The sequence below is a fragment of the Triticum dicoccoides genome, chromosome 7B (assembly GCF_002162155.2).
Source record: "Triticum dicoccoides isolate Atlit2015 ecotype Zavitan chromosome 7B, WEW_v2.0, whole genome shotgun sequence".
NCBI lineage: Eukaryota > Viridiplantae > Streptophyta > Magnoliopsida > Poales > Poaceae > Triticum > Triticum dicoccoides.
Window position 1 is genome coordinate 63,693,632 of NC_041393.1, and position 22,534 is coordinate 63,716,165.

At 45.0% G+C, this 22,534-nt stretch overlaps 1 protein-coding gene across 2 annotated transcripts; it reads right to left on the minus strand.

The window, feature by feature from the left end:
* Positions 1-975: 975 nt before the first annotated feature.
* Positions 976-5,078, minus strand: LOC119341493 (BTB/POZ domain-containing protein NPY1-like). 2 transcript variants are annotated; one of them, XM_037613366.1, is made up of 4 exons: positions 4,713-5,078; positions 3,645-3,714; positions 1,946-3,130; positions 976-1,857 (listed from the first exon to the last, which is right to left on the minus strand). In XM_037613366.1, the coding sequence occupies exons 1-4, from the start codon at positions 4,775-4,777 to the stop codon at positions 1,231-1,233; spliced, it is 1,947 nt and encodes a 648-aa protein (XP_037469263.1). In that variant the 5' UTR covers positions 4,778-5,078; the 3' UTR covers positions 976-1,230. The 2 variants fall into 2 exon arrangements, with proteins under 2 accessions (XP_037469263.1, XP_037469262.1); XM_037613365.1 differs by having other exon boundaries at positions 3,645-3,729.
* Positions 5,079-22,534: the final 17,456 nt, after the last annotated feature.

Consider the following 22,534-nt stretch of genomic DNA (forward strand, 5'->3'; position numbering starts at 1 on the left):
ATTTTTTGTCCATTTGCTTTATGTTTTCTGTTTTATAGATTTATTTTTCTAAAAAATGTGGTGAATATTATACAAAAAGTGATTAATATTGTTAAATACATGGAGAACATTTTTAAGAATACACGATGAAAATTTACATGCATAATATATTTTCTTTCTTGCAGGTGTGTCGTCATCTCAGTTGGTGGTGCTCTCCGGTCCAGCCAATGTCATCGAGTCCCAATGCGTCAACATCCTCGTCCCTGGGAGGAAGGGCATAGGGCTCCCCTCCCCGATGGCTTTAGCCCGGCCAGACGACGAGCACCAGGTTTTTCTCGGTAATGGCTCACCTTCTTTCATCTCGCCAGAGTTGTCTCCCTGTCCTCGGTGTTGAATTTCATTTTCGACGACTCCCAGCAGCTTTCCCCTTTACTCGGGTGTCTAAGGACGGCGGCGAAGTAGGCTGCGTTGTGTGCTTCAAGTTTCAAGCGAGCCGTGTCCTGTGTTATCTCCAGGTGGTCTCGTAACTAGCTCCTTGCCTAACTCTCGGGTGAGCGCCTCTTTTTATCGACAGCGTGGCGTCCTTCGAGCCAAGATGGGAGGCTAGGATCCCTCTTGGGAATTAGAGAAGGAAGGAGTTGTATTCCCTCAACCCAGTGGAGCAGTGTTGATTCGTCCTCTTGCGGCTATCGGCTCATCAAGGAAGCCTATTCTGCTTAGTTGTTTTTGTATCTTGAGTGTAGTGGGCATCAACATTTGCAAGATGTTCTTTCTCCGATTTCTTTAGCTTGTTGTGTGTGTTACATCGTAGGCTGCTCTATCTACTCCATGTGTCCTTCGGTCAGACTGTTTCATGATGGCTGTATGTAAATGCTGGCCTATTGATTTTGTTAATTCAAAGTCGAGCTCTTTTTGAAACTTTCATCTAGAATCGTCATCACTTTCCACAATCCGAGCAGCTACGTTCACTGTTCTAGAAGTTCCACGACACATACCTTTTGCGACAAGATAGAAAAAGAAAGGCCAGCCGGTCGTATCAAAGATCAGACAAAATAAGGATTAGTTTCTAGCTGATCATCGGTTGAGCACTTCGGATCAATACATTTCTCCAGAAAAAACAGACCCTGAAATGAAGTTAGCATGCAGCATTTGGTCCGTCGTCGGTGCCCGTTGATGTGGCGACGGCGACCGAGTCCGCGGACACTCCTCTGTACAGCCAACCTCCTGTGGCGCCGGCAGGCCGTCGCTGGCCTACGACACCGAGTACCGCCGGTTCCTCGAGGACGAGCCGGACGACTTGTTGGACCCTAGCGGCTTGGCCGACGACCGCGGGCTCTGCGAGCTCCCGGACGTGTCGGAGCTCTTGCTCACCACCTCGCCGGGCCCCGGCGGCTTCCCGACCACCCACAGCCTGTCGAAGATCCTCCGCGACCGCGACGACAGCGACATCCTGCTGCTCTGGTTCGCGATGCTGGCGCTCCTCACCAGGCGCCGGCCTTCACTGACGACGTCCTCGGCGCGGCGGCGGTCCTCGCCGACCAGCTTCAGGCTCATGCTCCCGATCTGCTTCCTCAGGGCCGCCGACGGGGTCGGGGGCTCCGGCAGCGCCAGCGCCAGCGCGCGGTTCTTCCAGCAGTCGCCGTCGTCGTCGTCCAGTTCCAGGTGCGCGTTGCCGTCGCCGGCGGCGGCCAGCAGGAGCGACGTGCTCGCGCTCCCCGCCGCCGCGCGCATCTGCTCGAAGAAGAGCACCTGCACGACCACGCGCAGCGGGAGCCGGTCGTTCTGCGCCGCGTGGATGCTCGCCTCCTTGGACAGCTTCTTCACGTCCATCAGGCTCGAGATCCTCCTCTTCTCCACCTTGGACAGATTTGGGTGCATCTGACAGCAGTTTTCGTGTCAAGATCATCACAAAATACGGTACGATTCTTGGCAAACAAGCATGCATGAGATGAGATGTAATATGTACTTTGAGGAAGACATCAATGGCGGTGTACAGGGCGTCGTGCGATGGCCTGGCCGACTCGGGCATGGAGGTCGCCAGCCCGACGAAGCTCGACACCGGCAGGTTCGGGTCGGCGGCGACCTCGGCCAGGTACCCGTCGACGAGCTTGCACAGCGCCAGCAAGGAAGGGTCGTCTGCCTCCCCGTTCGTCTCAAACACATCCTCCCCGTCAATGTCGTCGAGTCCGGCGCGCCGAATGTACCGGCCGACGAGCGCCTCGACAAGCTCGACGTCGTAGGTGGTCTGCGCCGGCGGCTTGGCGGGTATCAGGAGGTCGCTCACCGAAGCCTCGGGCAGCTGCAGGACGATCCTGTCCATGAGCTCCTCCCTCAGCAGCTCCCCTGCCCCGACCAGGACGGCGAGCTTCAGCAGGTTCAGGAGGAACTGGCAGGAGCAGCCGCACGGCGACGACCCATCGCCGTCCGACGGCATCAGCCACACTATGGTCTCGAGCACTTCCATGGCGCAGGCATCGTCGTCGTCTGCCGGGGTATCACCGCGCCGGCAGCTCTCCGGGAGCCACCTCGCGGCGTAGGCCCTAAGAGCTTCCCCGACAACATCAGAAGGCAGCCTATCCCCTCTGGACTTGATCGCCACCATGACGCGCTTGTAGAGCTCCACGTCCAGCTCGCACAGGTCCTCCACCCACCAGTCCCGCGGCACCGCCGGCGACGACGACGAGCACCGGCGAGCCTCGACGATCTCATCAGACGACGCCGCCTTGCGGTTGTACGTGTAGGACCACACCACGCTCCCGGGGCTGGCCGTGGCCTTGGCGGCGATGGAGTCGACGCAGCGCGCGACGAGCCTGAGGTCCTCGGACCACGGCAGCAGCGCGATGGTGCTCTGCAGCGCGATGATGGAGTCCTTCCAGCTCCGGAAGACGCCCGAGTTGAGGAACACCTCGATCTTGAACACGAGGTTGCTCTTGTCCACGTCCTCCGTCATGCCCAGGTGCTCCGCCGCGCACCGCGCGGCGACCACGTTGTACGGGTTGAGCGTGACGACCATGCCGTAGCAGAACTTGGCGCAGATCTCGAAGGCCCTCGCGCCGCCGGGCAGGCCGTCGACGCGCACCTCGTCGGCGCCGCCCTGGCTTGCCTCCACGATCAGCCGCTGCAGCAGGCTGCTCTTGGACAGCAGAGGAAACTGCAACCAGGTTACACACATCAGAATTACAGCAGCCATTAACAGACACAAACTGTAAACATCAACATTACATAAGTTATTAACCGATGGTTTTACAAGAAAGTTTTGGTATCCATGATTGATTGAACAGTGGGGAATTGGTGATCTGATGTAGCAGTCTGTGTCTGCGTCGAGCGGACGCAGCAAATGGGCATATTCAATTGCGAGGCACTACGTGCAAACGTGTGCAGCCACCAGCCACGTCCGCATATACAAGCTCGTGGAAATGGAAAGCCGATCTAGAGGAACTGGAAAGATTCTGAGCGGCGGGCAGCGTGGATCCAAATTACAAGTGGCAGAGCTTGACCGAAAGATGTTGAGACGCAGCCGCATCTTGCGGTGTGCTAGTAGCTGTACGTTGGCGGATGCATTGTCTGTTCTAATAACTCGAGCTCAAGGCCATGGCTTCAGAAGTTCAGATATAGCAGCAATGATTTCAATGGGTAAAATGCAGAGGAATCAATCGATTAATTACCTTGTGCAGGTAGAACCTTGCGTCGTCGACATGGACGACGATGTCTGACGGCAGGTCGGACAGCACGTATCTGCGGGAGTATGATCTGTTCACAGTTACATGCTGATAATGTTGAACAAGACATGGTAGAAGCTGAGAATGTAGCAGATCATGAACACGAATAAAATGTTGAGGAGTACTCTATTCTGTCATTGAAATACATACAACATTTTCCGAAAGTTTGATTGATTTACCAAACATTCTCTTACAAAAACAACTAGTAGTATTAATCAAATACTAGCAGTGAGAGAACATTCTTGTTGAGGTCCAGACGTACAGATACGCCGCACCCAAAACCAAAAAATAACGTAAAGAGGTGTGAAGTCCAAGATCCGGTGGGCGTGGCCATGTGCATGGCAAAGGGGGGAGAAGAGAAAACAAGCAGCATTTTGATCAGAAATCGCAACTTTACAGGTAAAATACTACTCCAACGAACAGAAAAGAATCCTATGATCCATACTGCAACTGCTACGACCATGGCTTGTTTGTACAGCAGCCAGAAGGTGGGGAAGGGCCAGCCTTTTGTGCCTCGTCACTGGTCAAATGCCTCAGGCACGTAAGCTCACGAGCGCTCGACCAGTAGCAGGGGTAGCATAGCCGCAGCCCCACAGTTCAAGATGAGTTCCCCCCGCAAAAAAAAAAGTTCAAGATGAGTTCATCAGGGGTAGAAAATACCCATGTACTAGAAAGAAAGGCTTTTTTTAGGGAGAAAAAGATCAAGAATACATGCTCGAGATAAGATTTGCGCCTGTAAAAAAAAGGCCAGTTTCTTGTGTGAAACAATGCATTATTGTTTTGCATTTGTTTCAGAGGGAAAAAAGTTTTGAGAGATGGACATAGATCGAAAGGCCAGCCGAGGACAAATCCGGCCTAGTGCTAGAAGCCAAGAACGCTGGAACTGCAAGGAAATGCATCGAACGCAGCTGGAAGCACATTCTGTTCGATCACACTCACACAGCACAGCAGGTAGGAGAGAGGAAGCAGGAGGAGATGCAAGCTTGGAAATGGCCAAAGAGAGGAGGGGCTCACCTGGAGTCGCCGCCGCCGTCGGCCTGGAAGGCGTCCGGCTTGGAGCCGAGCTTCATGAACTTCATGGCGAGGACGAACTGCTTGCTGTTACTGCTCTCTGCCCACCTCTGTCACTCTCTTCCTCCTCGGCGACAGCTTCTCTGCGGCTCAGTGTGCGCCTCTTGCTTTCATCTCACGTCTCCCTGCCTGCTGCTGCCTCCTCACTCCCTCCTCCTCCGGCGCCGGTTCCTGACCTGTTTTATTTACTCCGGGAGCAGAGGCCGTAGTCCCGAGAAACGCACACACACGGGCAGAGAGAGGCGAGAGAGAGAGATGGCTTGGCTTGGCTGGTTTGGTGAGGTGAGGGGTGGTGGAATTAAACTCGGCGCCTTTACTGCGGGGTGCATGCCGCGTTCGGCTACCTAGCGCTAGCGGTCTATAGCCAGCGCGCCGCACGCCTGGTCTTTTCTTTTCTTTTACTATTTTTTTCTCCTTCAGATTGCGCGTGCTATACGGTGCTTCTTCTTCTGAGTTTCTGCGTGCGTAGCGTACGGGACCGAGATTTGGAGCCGGGCCAACCAAAGATCTGCCCTCCGAAAAGCTGGATGATTAGGAACACGGGTTGACTCAGCCATGATCAAATGTTCTTTGGTTTCTCGCGGTCGGTTCACTCACCATCTCCAGCCTTGAGGTTGAGGGCCAACCGCCTCCCCCCTCCCCCGCCTGATAGCGAGTTGGACGCAAACCCTAGCCGCCGCCGAACACCAACCCTTCATTCCACGCCGCCAGGCAAAGCCCGCATGGAATCGGTGGCGGCATGCCCTCCCTCACCTACTCGCATGGCGGGCTGCGCCGGCCTCTACCTTTTGCGTAGATGGCGATGTCTTGGAACCTGAGCGGCGGTCCATGGCATTCTAGGTGGCGGCGACGGTTCCCGGCCATGTGTACGACGCAGGCATCGGCTCTGATGCTGTGCAACCGCAACTCCGGCGTCGTCCATGGTTGACCCGAGTTAGTTGCCCTGATTCAGATTTGGATGGCTTAGTGGTGGTGATCCAGACCTAGTCGGTTAGGTGGCCTTGACTATTGATCACTGAAAGGTCATTGTTTTTAATTTGCGATCTTTTTGTGACAAAAAACAAAAGGTCAAAAGCTGACGGTCGTAAACTGAAATTAACGATCTTCTCTGTGAGAAGGTCGTAGACGTTTACAACCAAAACAGAAGGTCGTTGAACCCATGACCTTTTGTTTTGGTCACTGACTGTCTGCCCAGGCCACGACGGATCCGACGTGGCAATCTGACGTGGCAAAACTATGACCAATTCAAAAGGTCACTAACAAGATTCAGTTCGGTCCGATTAGGTGTTTTAGATGGGCCGAGCCCAACAATTCAGCCTTTTATTTTTTTTCCTATTAATTTCAGCATGGGCCATACCCCCACCATTCGGCCTTTTTGTTAGGTTCTTCCATACTAGGGGGCCTCGCCCTTTTTTCAGTATATTTCTTTTTTTTATTTTCTAAGGTTTTTTTGTTTCGCTTTTTAAACAGTCCAATGCTTGTTGGGTTGTTGCCTTTTCCAGCCCAATTATTTGTCCAATATTAGATCTCAGATTCTGAAAGAAATGTTTGGACAAAGTTGTTTCATATTCAAATCAGGAAAACTCCATGTCGAATCATCCATCATACCACATCACATAACACATCTCCCAGGTTTACATAACACATCTCTCAGAAATACACTTACACAGGAATATAGCAGGAACAGAGGGAATATCTGCTACTATCCTAACATGTACGTATATGCATGTGTGCTTGCTTGACCAGCGCATGCATCAATGTAGCAACCAAACAAGTAGGCATCGTTGACGTCTACTCACAGCTTTCCTCGCACCAGAAAAAGAGTCAAAACAAAAAATATTAGACCATAATATGACACCAGACCACAGATTAGTAACTTTAAATCAGAAAGTATATCCACATCACCGTAAAATAGTCCCAGACCATCACAAAGAAGCTAAATACTATTAACTGATGATTAGTAGACACAGACATGATTCAGCCACATAATGGCTACCACAAGCAAAAGTGACAACTGTGTAAGCAAGCTGCTAGTGTATACAAGGTGATTGAAATCCTGTTGTTTAGTACTCCCTCTACACATGGGTTAAGCAGAAACCAATCAGTGGCAGACACGAGGGAAGCTACCAAGACAATATAAAATTTATATAATCAGTACCACTGCTCGATTTTTGCAATAGTTTAGAAAAGAACAATGAGTTTTCAGTAAAGAGGAATATGTGGCTAGAGCCTTTTCTGTTTGGTGAAGGTGCCGATGGTACGCACACTTGTATTAACAAGAACAACAGCTGGGTGTTTTGTATGAGTAAGGAAAGCATAGATGAATTTTTTTAAGATCCATAAACCCAGCCACAACAAGTTTGTTTTTACCAGTCTGTCAACATATATACAGTATTGCAGTTATGTTTACAATCAGGTAGACACACTTGGCATATGCATAGCAAATAGAATCTGCCAACATCTGATAAGAACAAAGAACCTACCTTTTGGATTTGATTAAATTTCTCTCTGTGCTCATCCTCAAGTGCAACTCCACCGAGAACAACTTCTTTTCTTTGGCCTGGCAAGGAAATTCAAAAGCACCATTAGGAACGGAAAATGCATATGAGACAGCTATCTATAAAGCACTTGACTGAAACAGCAAGAAATTGTCAAGCCTCTACCTCTAGTCTGGTACCAAATCCCCACAAAATCATGCGGGGCAAAGTCACAATCACAAAAGCAGGTTACAGCCAGGATCTATGATAATTTTCTACTATGCACTAGTATTGCTGGATAACTCGTCTAGCAAGATAAAATACACAGGATAACTCATCGGGCCTACAAGGCGGGCTTGCTGCAACCACAAAATCACAAGCCCTCTAAAACCTGGTGCCCCTGTTCCTATTATTGTTTGTTCGTTCATTCATCACCCTTGAAGGGAATACGCCCTAAAGGCAATAATAAAGTTATTATTTATTTCCTTATTTCATGATAAATGTTTATTATTCATGCTAGAATTGTATTAACCGAAAACATAATACATGTGCGAATACATAGACAAACATAGTGTCACTAGTGTGTTACTTGACTAGCTCGTTGAATCAAAGATGGTTAAGTTTCCTAGCCATAGACATGAGTTGTCATTTGATTAACGGGATCACATCATTAGAGAATAATGTGATTGACTTGACCCATTCCGTTAGCTTAGCACTTGATCGTTTAGTATGTTGTTATTGCTTTCTTCATGACTTATACATGTTCCTATAACTATGAGATTATGCAACTCCCGTTTACCGGAGGAACACTTTGTGTGCTACCAAACATCACAACATAACTGGGTGATTATAAAGGAGCTCTACAGGTGTCTCTGAAGGTACATGTTGAGTTGGCGTATTTCGAGATTAGGATTTGTCACTCCGATTGTCGGAGAGGTATCTCTGGGCCCTCTCGGTAATGCACATCACTATAAGCCTTGCAAGCAATGTAGCTAATGAGTTAGTTACGGGATGATGCATTACGTAACGAGTAAAGAGACTTGCCAGTAACGAGATTGAACTAGGTATTGAGATACCGACAATCGAATCTCGGGCAAGTAACATACCGATGACAAAGGGAACAACGTATGTTGTTATGCGGTTTGACCGATAAAGATCTTCGTAGAATATGTGGGAGCCAATATGAGCACCCAGGTTCCGCTATTGGTTATTGACCGGAGACGTGTCTCGGTCATGTCTACATAGTTCTCGAACCCGTAGGGTCCGCACGCTTAAGGTTTCGTTGACAGTTTTATTATGAGTTTATGAGTTTTGATGTACCGAAGGTTGTTCGGAGTCCCGGATGTGATCACAGACATGACAAGGAGTCTCAAAATGCCCAAGACATAAAGATCTATATATTGGACGACTATATTTGGACACTGGAAAGGTTCCGGGTGAGATTGGGACAATACTGGAGCTCCGGGAGGTTATCGGAACCCCCCGGGAGGTATATGGGCCTTATTGGACCTTAGTGGAAAGGAGGGGAAAGGAGCAAGGGAGGGGCGCCCCCCCCCCCAAGCCCAATCCGAATTGGGAAGGGGGCCGACCCCCCCCCCCCTTTCCTCCCTCCCTCCTTCCTCTTCCTTCCCTCTCCTTTTCCTAATAGGAAAGGGGGGAGTCCTACTCCCGGTGGGAGTTGGACTCCCCTGATGACCCACAAATATAGGGGATCTATCGTAGTCCTTTCGATAAGTAGAGTGTCGAACCCAACGAGAAGCAGAAGGAAATGATAAGCGGTTTTCAGCAAGGTATTCTCTGCAAGTACTGAAATAAGTGGTAACAAATAGTTTTGTGATAAGATAAATTGTAACGAGCAACAAGTAACAAAAGTAAATAAGGTGCAGAAAGGTGGCCCAGTCCTTTTTGTAGCAAAGGACAAGCTTGGACAAACTCTTATAATAGGAAAAGCGCTCCTGATGACACATGGGAATATCGTCAAGCTAGTTTTCATCACGCTCATATGATTCGCGTTCGGTACTTTGATAATTTGATATGTGGGTGGACCGGTGCTTGGGTAGTGCCCTTACTTGGACAAGCATCCCACTTATGATTAACCTCTATTGCAAGCATCCGCAACTACAACAAAAGTATTAAGGTAAACCTAACCATAGCATGAAACATATGGATCCAAATCAGCCCCTTACGAAGCAACACATAAACTAGGGTTTAAGCTTCTGTCACTCTAGCAACCCATCATCTACTTATTACTTCCCAATGCCTTCCTCTAGGCCCAAATAATGGTGAAGTGTTATGTAGTCGACGTTCACATAACACCACTAGAGGCTAGACAACATACATCTCATCAAAATATCGAACGAATACCAAATTCACATGACTACTAATAGCAAGACTTCTCCCTTGTCCTCAGGAACAAACGTAATTACTCACAAAGCATATTCATGTTCATAATCAGAGGGGTCATAAAGTGCATAAAGGATCTGAACATATGATCTTCCACCAAATAAACCAACTAGCATCAACTACAAGGAGTAATCAACACTACTAGCAACCAACTAGCACCAATCCCAGACTTGGAGACAAGAATTGGACACAAGAGATGAACTAGGGTTTGGAGATGAGATGGTGCTGGTGAAGATGTTGATGGAGATTGCCCTCTCCCAATGAGAGGAGCATTGGTGATGACGATGGTGATGATTTCCCCCTCCCGGAGGGAATTGTCCCCGGCAAAACAGCTCTGCCAGAGCCCTAGATTGGTTCCGCCAAGGTTCCGCCTCGTGGCGGCGGAGTCTCGTCCCGAAAGGTTGCCTCTATTTCTTTCTCATCGAAAGACTTCATATAGGAGAAGATGGGCGTCGGAGAGCCACCAGGGGGCCCACGAGGTAGGGGGGCGCGCCCAGGGGGGCGCGCCCCCCACCCTCGTGAGCAGGGTGTGGGCCCCCTGGCCTTCATCTTTGGCGACGATTTTTCTTTATTTATTTTAAGGTATTCCGTGGAGTTTCAGGACTTTTGGAGTTGCGTAGAATAGGCCTTCAATATTTTCTCCTTTTCCAGCCCAGAATCCAGCTGCCGGCATTCTCCCTCTTCATGTAAACCTTGTAAAATAAGAGAGAATAGCCATAAGTATTGTGACATAACGTGAAATAACAGCCCATAATGCAATAAATATTATCACAAAAGCATGATGCAAAATGGACGTATCAACTCCCCCAAGCTTAGACCTCGCTTGTCCTCAAGCGAAAAGCTGATAACAATAAATATGTCCTCATGTTTAGAGGTAGAGGCGTTGATAAAAATAAAATACGGACATGAAGGCATCATGATTATTTCATAATAGCAACATAAATAGATTTTGTCATATGATTACTCATGTTCAAGTGATGATCTTTTCACAAAGCCAAAGCATGAATCAGAAACCTTATTGGGCACTAACAATTATAATCTCAGTCATTGAAACAATTGCAATTTATCATAACATCGGAAAGAGTCTATGTCAGAGCTCAAAAGCAAGTCCACATACTCAACTATCATTTAGTCCTCCATAATTGCTAACACTCACGCGATACTTGTGGTTATGGAGTTTTAATCAGACACAGAGAAAGACAGGGGCTTATAGTTTTGCCCCACAACCTTTTACCTCAAGGGTAATGTCAACTATAATAATTCATGCTCCCCTACATCCAATTAGATATATATATCATACTCTTTCCAACATGCTGAGCCTTCCAAAGGATAAAATGAAAAAAAAGAAAGGTGAAGATCACCGTGACTCTTGCATAAGGTAGAGAATAATAATTAAAGATAGGCCTTTCGCAGAGGGAAGCAGAGGTTGTCATGCGCGTTTAGGGTTGATGCACAAAATCTTAATGCAAAAGAACGTCACTTTATATTGCCCCTTGTATGTGGACCTTTATTATGCAGTCCGTCGCTTTTATTGCGTACACAACAAGTTTGTACAAAGCTTATTTCTCTGCACTAATAAGTCATGCATAATTAGAGAGCAATTTTTATTGCTTGCACCGATGACAACTTACTTGAAGGATCTTACTCAATCAATAGGTAGATATGGTGGACTCTCATGGCAAAACTGGTTTAAGGGTATTTGGAAGCACACGTAGTATTTCTACTTGGTGCTGAGAATTTGGCTAGCAAGAGGGGGAAAGGCAAGCTCAACACGTTATAGGATCCATGACAACATACTTTATCTCAGATATAAGAAAACATAACTCATTATGTTGTCTTCCTTGTCCAACCTCAACTCTTTAGCATGTCATATTTTAATGAGTGCTCCCAATCATAAAAGATGTCAATGATAATATATCTACATGTGAAACCTCTCTTTCCTTATTACTTCCTCTTAATTGCAATGATGACCAAAGCTATAATTGCCAACTCCCAACAACTTTTAATCATCATACTCTTTCTATGTGAAGTCATTACTTTCACTAAGATCAATATGAACTCTTTGATTCTTTTTATTCTTTTCTTCTATTCACCCAAGATCATGGCAAAATAATCAAGCCCTTGACTCAACACTAATCTTTATTATATAGCTCACGGACTCAATTACAAAGAAGGATCGTAAAGCAAAACTCAAAACTAGATCATGCCATGACTTTATTCTACTAAATCAAGATACTACTAATAGGATCAAACTAAGAAAAACGGTAAAGATAGGAGTTGTGATGGTGATACGATACCAGGGCACCTCCCCCAAGCTTGGCAGTTGCCGAGGGGAGTGCCCATACCCATGTGATTATGTCTCCTTCTTTGTTGTTGGAGTAATATTCTTGGCAATGATTCCCCTTAGAATACGGTTCTCCTCCTCGAGCTTATTGACTTGCTGCTTGAGGTCCATTATTTCCTTGTGAAGCTTTCCTGTAACGGCTAAAGCTCCTTGCACCCAAGGGTGTTGCATAGCTGCGGGAGAACAAGAGACACTCCTCCTCATATTTTCATAGGAAAGAAATTTAACATTGGAAGGGATAACCGAGTTTGGAATAGCTGAGCTCTATAGTTCCCCCATAGTAAACCCAGTTCGGAGGCGAGAGGTGACTTCTTGATCTTCCATGGAATCTACCCTCATCAGGTCAACCTCCATCTCTTCCTTAGTCCCTGGCCCAAGGTGGTCAGCATCGCTGTTTGCCCTTGGTTCCGATGCCGGGTTAGATACCCGGCTCTCCCCGACTGACTCTTGAGAAGACATCTTGCTCAAATCTGCAGCAGCAACAGCTGGAAACGAAAAAAGAGGAAATTTGCGTGATACGAGAGTCAAAACCTTCGGGAGTATATATAATGAATTTTTACCGACCAAAATATGTATTGTGCAAGGAAACGGAGTCCGGAGGGCACACGAGGTGCTCACAAGGTAGGGGGGCGCGCCCAGGGGGGTAGGGCGCGCCCTCCACCCTCGTGGAGGCCTCGTGTCCTCCCCAGACTGCTACTTATTTTTCTATTTTTCTAAATATTCCAAAACAGAGAAATATTGCCTTAAAAATTGTTTTGGAGTCGGTTTACTTACCGTACCACATACCTATTCCTTTTCGGAGTCTGAAGGGGCTGGAAAGTGTCCCTTATGTATTCCTCCGGGGTTACGGTTTCAATAATATTGGTTTCAACATTTATAGGATTACCTGAGATATAATGTTTGATTCTTTGACTGTTTACCACCTTCGGGTTTGTGCCTTCGAAGTTGTTGATTTTTATGGCACCGGAACGATAGACTTCCTTGATAACGTAGGGACCTTCCCATTTGGAGAGAAGTTTTCCTGCAAAAAATCTTAAACGAGGGTTGCATAGCAATACATAATCACCTACATTAAACTCACATTTTTGTATCCTTTTGTCATGCCATCTTTTAACTTTTTCTTTAAACAACTTGGCATTTTCATAAGCTTGGGTTCTCCATTCATCAAGTGAGCTAATATCAAATAACCTCTTCTCACCAGCAAGTTTGAAATCATAGTTCAGCTCTTTAATAGCCCAGTATGCCTTATGTTCTAGTTCGAGAGGTAAGTGACAAGCTTTTCCATAAACCATTTTATACGGAGACATACCCATAGGATTTTTATATGCAGTTCTATAGGCCCATAATGCATCATCAAGTTTCTTGGACCAAATCTTTCTAGACCTATTAACAGTCTTTTCCAAAATTAATTTGATCTCTCTATTGCTCAACTCTACTTGACCACTGGACTGCGGGTGATAAGGAGATGCAATCCTATGATTAATGTCATATTTAGCAAGCATCTTACGGAAAGCACCATGAATAAAGTGTGAACCACCATCAGTCATTAAATATCTAGGGACTCCAAACCTCGGAAAATAACTTTCTTAAGCATTTTAATAGAAGTGTTATGATCAGCACTACTAGTTGGAATAGCTTCTACCCACTTAGTAACGTAATCAACAGCAACTAAAATATGTGTGTATCCATTAGAGGCAGGAAAAGGTCCCATATAATCAAAGCCCCAAACATCAAATGGTTCAATAACAAGTGAATAATTCATAGGCATTTCTTGACGTCTACTAATATTACCAATCCTTTGACATTCATCGCAAGACAAAACAAACTTACAGGCATCTTTAAAGAGAGTAGGCCAATAAAAACCAGATTGCAATATCTTATGTGCAGTTCTATCTCTAGCATGGTGTCCTCCATAAGCTTCAGAGTGACACTTGTGTAGGATCTGTTCCTGTTCATGCTCAGGTACACAACATCTAATGACACCATCTACTCCTTCTTTATAAATATGTGGGTCATCCCAAAAGTAATGTCGCAAGTCATAGAAAAACTTTTTTTGTTGGTATGTGAAGCTAGGTGGTATAAATTTAGCGACAATATAATTAGCATAATCAGCATACCATGGAGTGCTACGAGAAGTGCTTATGACATTTAATTGCTCATCAGGGAAGCTATCATCAATAGGTAGTGGGTCACCAAGAACATTCTCTAACCTAGATAAGTTATCTGCAACGGGGTTCTCAGCCCCTTTTCTATCAACAATATGCAAATCCAATTCTTGCAGCAGGAGGACCCATCTAATAAGTCTAGGTTTTGCATATTTCTTTTCCATAAGATATTTAATAGCAGCATGATCAGTGTGAATAGTTACTTTAGAATCAACAATATAGGGTCTGAATTTATCACAAGCAAATACAACTGCTAAAAGTTCCTTTTCGGTAGTAGCATAATTTCTTTGAGCATTGTCTAGAGTCTTACTAGCATAATGGATAACATTTAATTTCTTATCAACTCTTTGCCCTAGAACAGCACCTACAGCATAATCACTAGCATCACACATAATTTCAAAGGGTAAATTCCAATCAGGTAGCTGAACAACAGGTGCAGAGACTAATGCTTTCTTAAGTATTTCAAATGCTTCTACACAATCATCATCAAAGACAAATGGTACATATTTTTTTAATAAATTAGTCAGCGGCCGAGAAATTTTTGAGAAGTCCTTAATGAACCTCCTATAAAATCCGGCATGACCAAGGAAACTTCTTATACCTTTGATGTCCTTGGGACATGGCATCTTTTCAATAGCATCAACCTTGACTTTATCAACTTCAATACCTCTTTCAGAAACTTTGTGCCCCAAGATAATACCTTCATTAACCATAGAGTGGCACTTTTCCCAATTCAAGACAAGATTAGTTTCTTCACATCTCTGCAAAACTCGATCAAGATTGCTCAAGCAATCATCAAAAGAGGAACCATAGACGGAAAAATCGTCCATGAAAACCTCACAATTTTTTTCACAAAAGTGAGAGAATATAACCATCATGCATCTTTGAAAGGTAGCAGGTGCATTACATAAACCAAAAAGCATACATCTATAAGCAAAAGTACCAAAAGGGCATGTAAAAGTAGTCTTTGATTGATCTTTAGCTGACACAGGTATTTGAGAGAAACCAGAATAACCATCTAGAAAGCAATAATGTGTATGTTTGCATAATATTTCTAGCATTTGATCAATAAAAGGTAAGGGGTAATGATCTTTCTTATTAGCCTTATTTAACTTACGGAAATCAATTACCATCCTATAACCTGTGATAATTCTTTGCGGAGTCAACTCATCTTTATCATCAGGGACAACAGTAATGCCTCCCTTCTTAGGGACACAATGGACATGACTTAACCACTGACTATCAGCAACGGGATAAATTATACCTGCCTCCAAAAGCTTGAGTATTTCTTTTCTTACCACTTCTTTCATTTTAGGATTCACAAACTGGTTTGGCATCCGCTTCCAAATTTATTTTATGTTGACATAGAGTGGGACTAATGCCCTTAAGATCATCAAGTGTATATCCAATAGCGGCACGGTGCTTCTTCAGAGTTTTCAATAATCTTTCTTCTTCATGCTCTGAGAGGTTAGCACTAATAATAACAGGATATATTTTCTTTTCCTCAAGATAAGCATATTTAAGATTATCAGACAACGGTTTAAGCTCAAACACGGGATCACCCTTGGGTGGAGGAGGATCCCCTAGGATTTCAACAGGCAAATTGTGTTGCAGAATAGGTTCCTGTTTAAAGAATACTTCATCTATTTCCCTTCTTTCATTCATGAACATATCATTTTCATGGTCTAGCAAATAGTGTTCTAAAGGATCACTAGGAGGTACGGCAATAGAAGCAAGACCAATAATTTCATCCTTACTAGGCAATTCTTCCTCACGATGTTGTTTACTAAATTTAGAGAAATTAAACTCATGAACCATATCATCCAAGCCAATAGTAACAACATTCTTTTTGCAGTCTATCTTAGCATTAACAGTATTCAAGAAGGGTCTACCAAAGATAATGGGACAAAAGCTATCTTGTGGAGAACCAAGAACAAGAAAATCAGCGGGATATTTGGTTTTTCCACACAAGACTTCAACATCTCTAATAATTCCCACTGGAGAAATAGTATCTCTATTAGCAAGTTTAATTGTGACATCAATTTCTTCTAACTCGGTGGGCGCAATATCATGCATAATTTCTCTGTATAAGTCAATGGGTATTGCACTAGCACTAGCACCCATGTCACATAAGCCATGATAACAATGATCTCCTATTTTAACAGAAATAACAGGCACGCCTACCATAGGTCTATGTTTATCTCTAACACAAGGTTTAGCAATTCTGGCAGTTTCACCACAGAATTGAATAACATGCCCATCAATATTGTCAGACAAGGGATCTTTAACAATAGCAATATTAGTTTCTACTTTGACTTGCTCAAGAGGTGTATAAGTTCTAATATTGCTTTTATGAAGAACAGTTGAAGCTTTAGCATGATCCTTCATTCTAACAGGGAAAGGTGGTTTCTCAACATAAGAAGTGGGAACAATAGGATCATTATAAGTGACAATCTTTTCTTTAACTTTAATAGGTGCAACTACTTTTACTTCTATGGGAGGATGATATTTAAACCACTTCTCCTTGGGGAGATCAACATAAGTAGCAAAAGATTCACAGAAAGAAGCTACTATTTCAGAGTCAAGTCCATATTTAGTGCTAAACTTACGGAAAATATCGGTATCCATAAAAGATTTAACACAATCAAACTTAGGTGTCATACCTGACTCCTTACCTTCATCGAGGTCCCAATCTTCAGAGTTGCGTTTAATTCTATCCAATAAATTCCATCTGAATTCAATAGTCTTCATCATAAAAGAGCCAGCACAAGAAGTATCGAGCACGGTACGATTGTTATCAGAAAGCCGAGCATAAAAACTTTGCATAATCACTTCTCTTGCGAGCTCATGATTGGGGCATGAATATAACAATGATTTAAGCCTCCCCCAAGCTTGAGCGATGCTTTCTCCTTCGCGAGGCCAAAAATTATATATATAATTGTGATCACGATGAACAAGATGCATAGGGTAATACTTTTGATGAAATTTCAACTTCAATCTTTTATAGTTCCAGGATCTCATATCATCACATAGCCTATACCATGTCAATGCGTCTCCCTTTAAAGATAAAGGGAAAGCCTTCTTCTTAACAACATCATCGGGTATACCTGCAAGCTTAAATAGTCCACAAACATCATCCACATAGCGTAGATGTTCATCAGGATGCTTTGTTCCATCTCCTGTAAAAGTATTAGCTAGCAGTTTTTCCATCAAACCCGAAGGAATCTCAAAAAGAGTTTCATTTTCAATAGGTTCAGGAGGTTGAGTAGGTTGAGGAGCAACTCTTTGGTCTACTGAACAGGGTGAAGATACCCCGAACAAGCCCCTCAGACAATTACTTTCCATAGTAACATGTGACAGAAAATTTCAGCACACTAAATAAATTTTTCCTTACCAAATTCCACCTACCAAAGGCGCTTCACTCCCCAGCAACGGCGCCAGAAAAGAGTCTTGATGACCCACAAGTATAGGGGATCTATCGTAGTCCTTTCGATAAGTAAGAGTGTCGAACCCAACGAGGAGCAGAAGGAAATGATAAGCGGTTTTCAGCAAGGTATTCTCTGCAAGTACTGAAATAAGTGGTAACAGATAGTTTTGTGATAAGATAAATTGTAACAAGCAACAAGTAAAAAAAGTAAATAAGGTGCAACAAGGTGGCCCAATCCTTTTTGTAGCAAAGGACAAGCCTGGACAAACTCTTATAATAGGAAAAGCGCTCCCGAGGACACATGGGAATATCGTCAAGCTAGTTTTCATCACGCTCATATGATTCGCGTTCGGTACTTTGATAATTTGATATGTGGGTGGACCGGTGCTTGGGTACTGCCCTTACTTGGACAAGCATACCACTTATGATTAACCTCTATTGCAAGCATCGGCAACTACAACAAAAGTATTAAGGTAAACCTAACCATAGCATGAATCATATGGATCCAAATCAGCCCCTTACGAAGCAACACATAAACTAGGGTTTAAGCTTCTGTCACTCTAGCAACCCATCATCTGCTTATTACTTCCCAATGCCTTCCTCTAGGCCCAAATAATGGTGAAGTTTTATGTAGTCGACGTTCACATAACACCACTAGAGGCTAAACAACATACATCTCATCAAAATATCGAACGAATACCAAATTCTCATGACTACTAATAGCAAGACTTCTCCCTTGCCCTCAGGAATAAACGTAATTACTCACAAAGCATATTCATGTTCATAATCAGAGGGGTAATAAAGTGCACAAAGGATCTGAACATATGATCTTCCACCAAATTGTTGGAAATATGCCCTAGAGGCAATAATAAAAGTATTATCATTATATTTCCTTGTTCATGATAATTGTCTTTTATTCATGCTATAACTGTATTATCCGGAAATCGTAATACACGTGTGAATACATAGACCACAATATGTCCCTAGTGAGCCTCTAGTTTACTAGCTCGTTGTGATCAACAGATAGTCATGGTTTCCTGGCTATGGACATTGGATGTCGTTGATAACGGGATCACATCATTAGGAGAATGATGTGATGGACAAGACCCAATCCTAAGCATAGCACAAAGATCGTGTAGTTCGTTTGCTAGAGCTTTGCCAATGTCAAGTATCTCTTCCTTTGACCATGAGATCGTGTAACTCCTGGATACCGTAGGAGTGCTTTGGGTGTATCAAACGTCACAACGTAACTGGGTGACTATAAAGGTGCACTACAGGTATCTCTGAAAGTATCTATTGTTTTATGCGGATCGAGACTGGGATTTGTCACTCCGTGTAAACGGAGAGGTATCTCTGGGCCCACTCGGTAGGACATCATCATATGCGCAATGTGACCAAGGAGTTGATCACGGGATGATGTGTTACGGAACGAGTAAAGTGACTTGCCGGTAACGAGATTGAACAAGGTATTGGTATACCGACGATCGAATCTCGGGCAAGTAAAATACCGCTAGACAAAGGGAATTGTATACGGGATCGATTGAGTCCTTGACATCGTGGTTCATCCGATGAGATCATCATGGAACATGTGGGAGCCAACATGGGTATCCAGATCCCGCTGTTGGTTATTGACCGGAGAACGTCTCGGTCATGTCTGCATGTCTCCCGAACCCGTAGGGTCTACACACTTAAGGTTCGATGACGCTAGGGTTATAAAGGAAGCTTGTATGTGGTTACCGAATGTTGTTAGGAGTCCCGGATGAGATCCCGGACGTCACGAGGAGTTCCGGAATGGTCCGGAGGTAAAGATTTATATATAGGAAGTCCTGTTTCGGCCATCGGGACAAGTTTCGGGGTCATCGGTATTGTACCGGGACCACCGGAAGGGTCCCGGGGGCCCACCGGGTGGGGCCACCTGCCCCGGGGGCCACATGGGCTGTAGGGGGTGCGCCTTGGCCTACATGGGCCAAGGGCACCAGCCCCAAGAGGCCCATGCGCCTAGGGAACCCTAGAGGGAAGAGTCCTCAAGGGGGAAGGCACCTCCGAGGTGCCTTGGGGAGGATGGACTCCTCCCCCCCTCCTTGGCCGCACCCCAAAACCCATCTAGGGCTGGCCGCCGCCCCTAGGGGGTGGGAAAACCCTAAAGGGGGCGCAGCCCCCTTCCCCCCTATATATATTGAGGCATGGGGCTGCCCATAACACGCGATTTGATCTCTCGTTGGTGCAGCCCTGCCCCTCTCCCTCCTCCTCTTCTCCCATGGTGCTTGGCGAAGCCCTGCGAGATTGCCACGCTCCTCCACCACCACCACGCCGTTATGCTGCTGTTGGATGGAGTCTTCCTCAACCTCTCCCTCTCTCCTTGCTGGATCAAGGCGTGGGAGACGTCACCGGGCTGTACGTGTGTTGAACGCGGAGGTGCCGTCCGTTCGGCACTTGATCATCGGTGATTTGAATCACGATGAGTACGACTCCATCAACCCCGTTCACTTGAACGCTTCCGCTTAGCGATCTACAAGGGTATGTAGATGCACTCTCCTTCTACTCGTAGCTGGTTTCTCCATAGATAGATCTTGGTGACGCGTAGGAAAATTTTGAATTTCTGCTACGTTCCCCAACAGTGGCATCATGAGCTAGGTCTATTGCGTAGATTCTTTGCACGAGTAGAACACAAAGTAGTTGTGGGCGTTGATGTTGTTCAATATGCTTACCGTTACTAGTCCAATCTTGTTTCGACGGTATTGTGGGATGAAGCGGCCCGAACCGACCTTACACGTACTCTTACGTGAGACAGGTTCCACCGATTGACATGCACTTGGTGCATAAGGTGGCTAGCGGGTGCCAGTCTCTCCCACTTTAGTCGGAACGGATTCGATGAAAAGGGTCCTTATGAAGGGTAAATAGCAATTGGCATATCACGTTGTGGTCTTGCGTAGGTAAGAAACGTTCTTGCTAGAAACCCATAGCAGCCACGTAAAACATGCAACAACAATTAGAGGACGTCTAACTTGTTTTTGCAGGGTATGCTATGTGATGTGATATGGCCAAGAAGAATGTGATGAATGATATGTGATGTATGAGATTGATCATGTTCTTGTAATAGGATTCACGACTTGCATGTCGATGAGTATGACAACCGGCAGGAGCCATAGGAGTTGTCTTTATTTTTTGTATGACCTGCGTGTCATTGAATAACGCCATGTAAACTACTTTACTTTATTGCTAAACGCGTTAGTCATAGAAGTAGAAGTAGTCATTGGCGTGACAACTTCATGAAGACACGATGATGGAGATCATGATGATGGAGATCATGGTGTCAAGCCGGTGACAAGATGATCATGGAGCCCCGAAGATGAAGATCAAAAGGAGCAAAATGATATTGGCCATATCATGTCACTATTTGATTGCATGTGATGTTTATCATGTTTATGAATCTTGTTTGCTTAGGACGACGGTAGTAAATAAGATGATCCCTTACAAAATTTCAAGAAGTGTTCTCCCCTAACTGTGCACCGTTGCTACAGTTCGTCGCTTCTAAGCACCATGTGATGATCGGGTGTGATGGATTCTTACGTTCACATACAACGGGTGTAAGACAGTTTTACACAGCGAAAACACTTAGGGTTAACTTGACGAGCCTAGCATGTGCAGACATGGCCTCGGAACACGAAGACCGAAAGGTCGAGCATGAGTCATATAGTAGATACGATCAACATGAAGATGTTCACCGACGTTAACTAGTCCGTCTCACGTGATGATCGGACACGGCCTAGTTGACTCGGATCATGTGATCACTTAGATGACCAGAGGGATGTCTATCTAAGTGGGAGTTCATAAGATGAACTTAATTATCTTGAACATAGTCAAAAGACCTTTTGCAAATTATGTCGTAAGCTCGCGTTTTAGTTCCACTGTTTAGATATGTTCCTAGAGAAAATATAGTTGAAAGTTGATAGTAGCGATTATGCGATCGGTAGAAAGCTTATGTCCTTAATGCACCGCTCAGTGTGCTGAACCCCAACGTCGTTTGTCGATGTTGCGAACATCGGACATACACGTTTTGATAACTACGTGATAGTTCAGTTAAATGGTTTAAGTAGAGGCACCAAAGACGTTTTCGAAACGTCACGGAGCATATGAGATGTTTCGAGGGCTGAAATTGGGATTTCAGGCTCGTGCCCACGTCAAGAGGTATAAGACCTCCGACAATTTTCTTAGCCTACAAACTAAGGGAGAAAAGCTCAATCGTTGAGCTTGTGCTCAGATTGTCTGAGTGCAACAATCACTTGAATCGACTGGGAGTTGATCTTCCAGATGAGATAGTGATGTTTCCCCAAAGTCATTGCCACCAAGCTGCTAGAGCTTCGTGATGAACTATAACATATCAAGGATAGAGATGATGATCCTTGAGGTATTCACATTGTTGGACATCGCGAAAGTAGAAATCAAGAAGGAGCATCAATTGTTGATGGTTGATGAAACCACTAGTTTCAAGAAGGGCAAGGGAAAGAAGGGATACTTCATGAAACGGCAAATCAGCTGCTGCACCAATGAAGAAACCCGAGGTTGAACCCAAACCCGAGACTAAGTGCTTCTGTAATAAGGGGAACAACCACTGGAGCAAGATTACCCTAGATACTTGGTAGATGAGAAGGCTGGCAAGGTCGATAGAAGTATATTGGATATACATTATGTTAATGTGTACTTTACTAGTACTCCTAGTAGCACCAGGGTATTGGATACCGGTTCGGTTGCTAAGTGTTAGTAACTCGAAATAAAAGCTGCGGAATAAACGGAGACTAGCTAAAGGTGAGCTGACGATATATGTTGGAAGTGTTTCCAAGGTTGATATGATCAAGCATCGCACGCTCCCTCTACCACCGAGATTGGTGTTTGCGTTGAGCATAGACATGATTGGATTATGTCTATCGCAATACGGTTATTCATTTAAG

Coding starts and splice junctions, on each gene's coding strand:
- LOC119341493 (XM_037613365.1), bottom strand. CDS start 4,777: ATGAAGTTCATGAAGCTCGGCTCCAAGCCGGACGCCTTCCAGGCCGAC. Junction 3,730..4,712: donor GACGGCGGCGGCGACTCCAG/GTGAGCCCCTCC, acceptor AACTGTGAACAG/ATCATACTCCCGCAGATACG. Junction 3,131..3,644: donor CAAGGTTCTACCTGCACAAG/GTAATTAATCGA, acceptor ACCTGGTTGCAG/TTTCCTCTGCTGTCCAAGAG.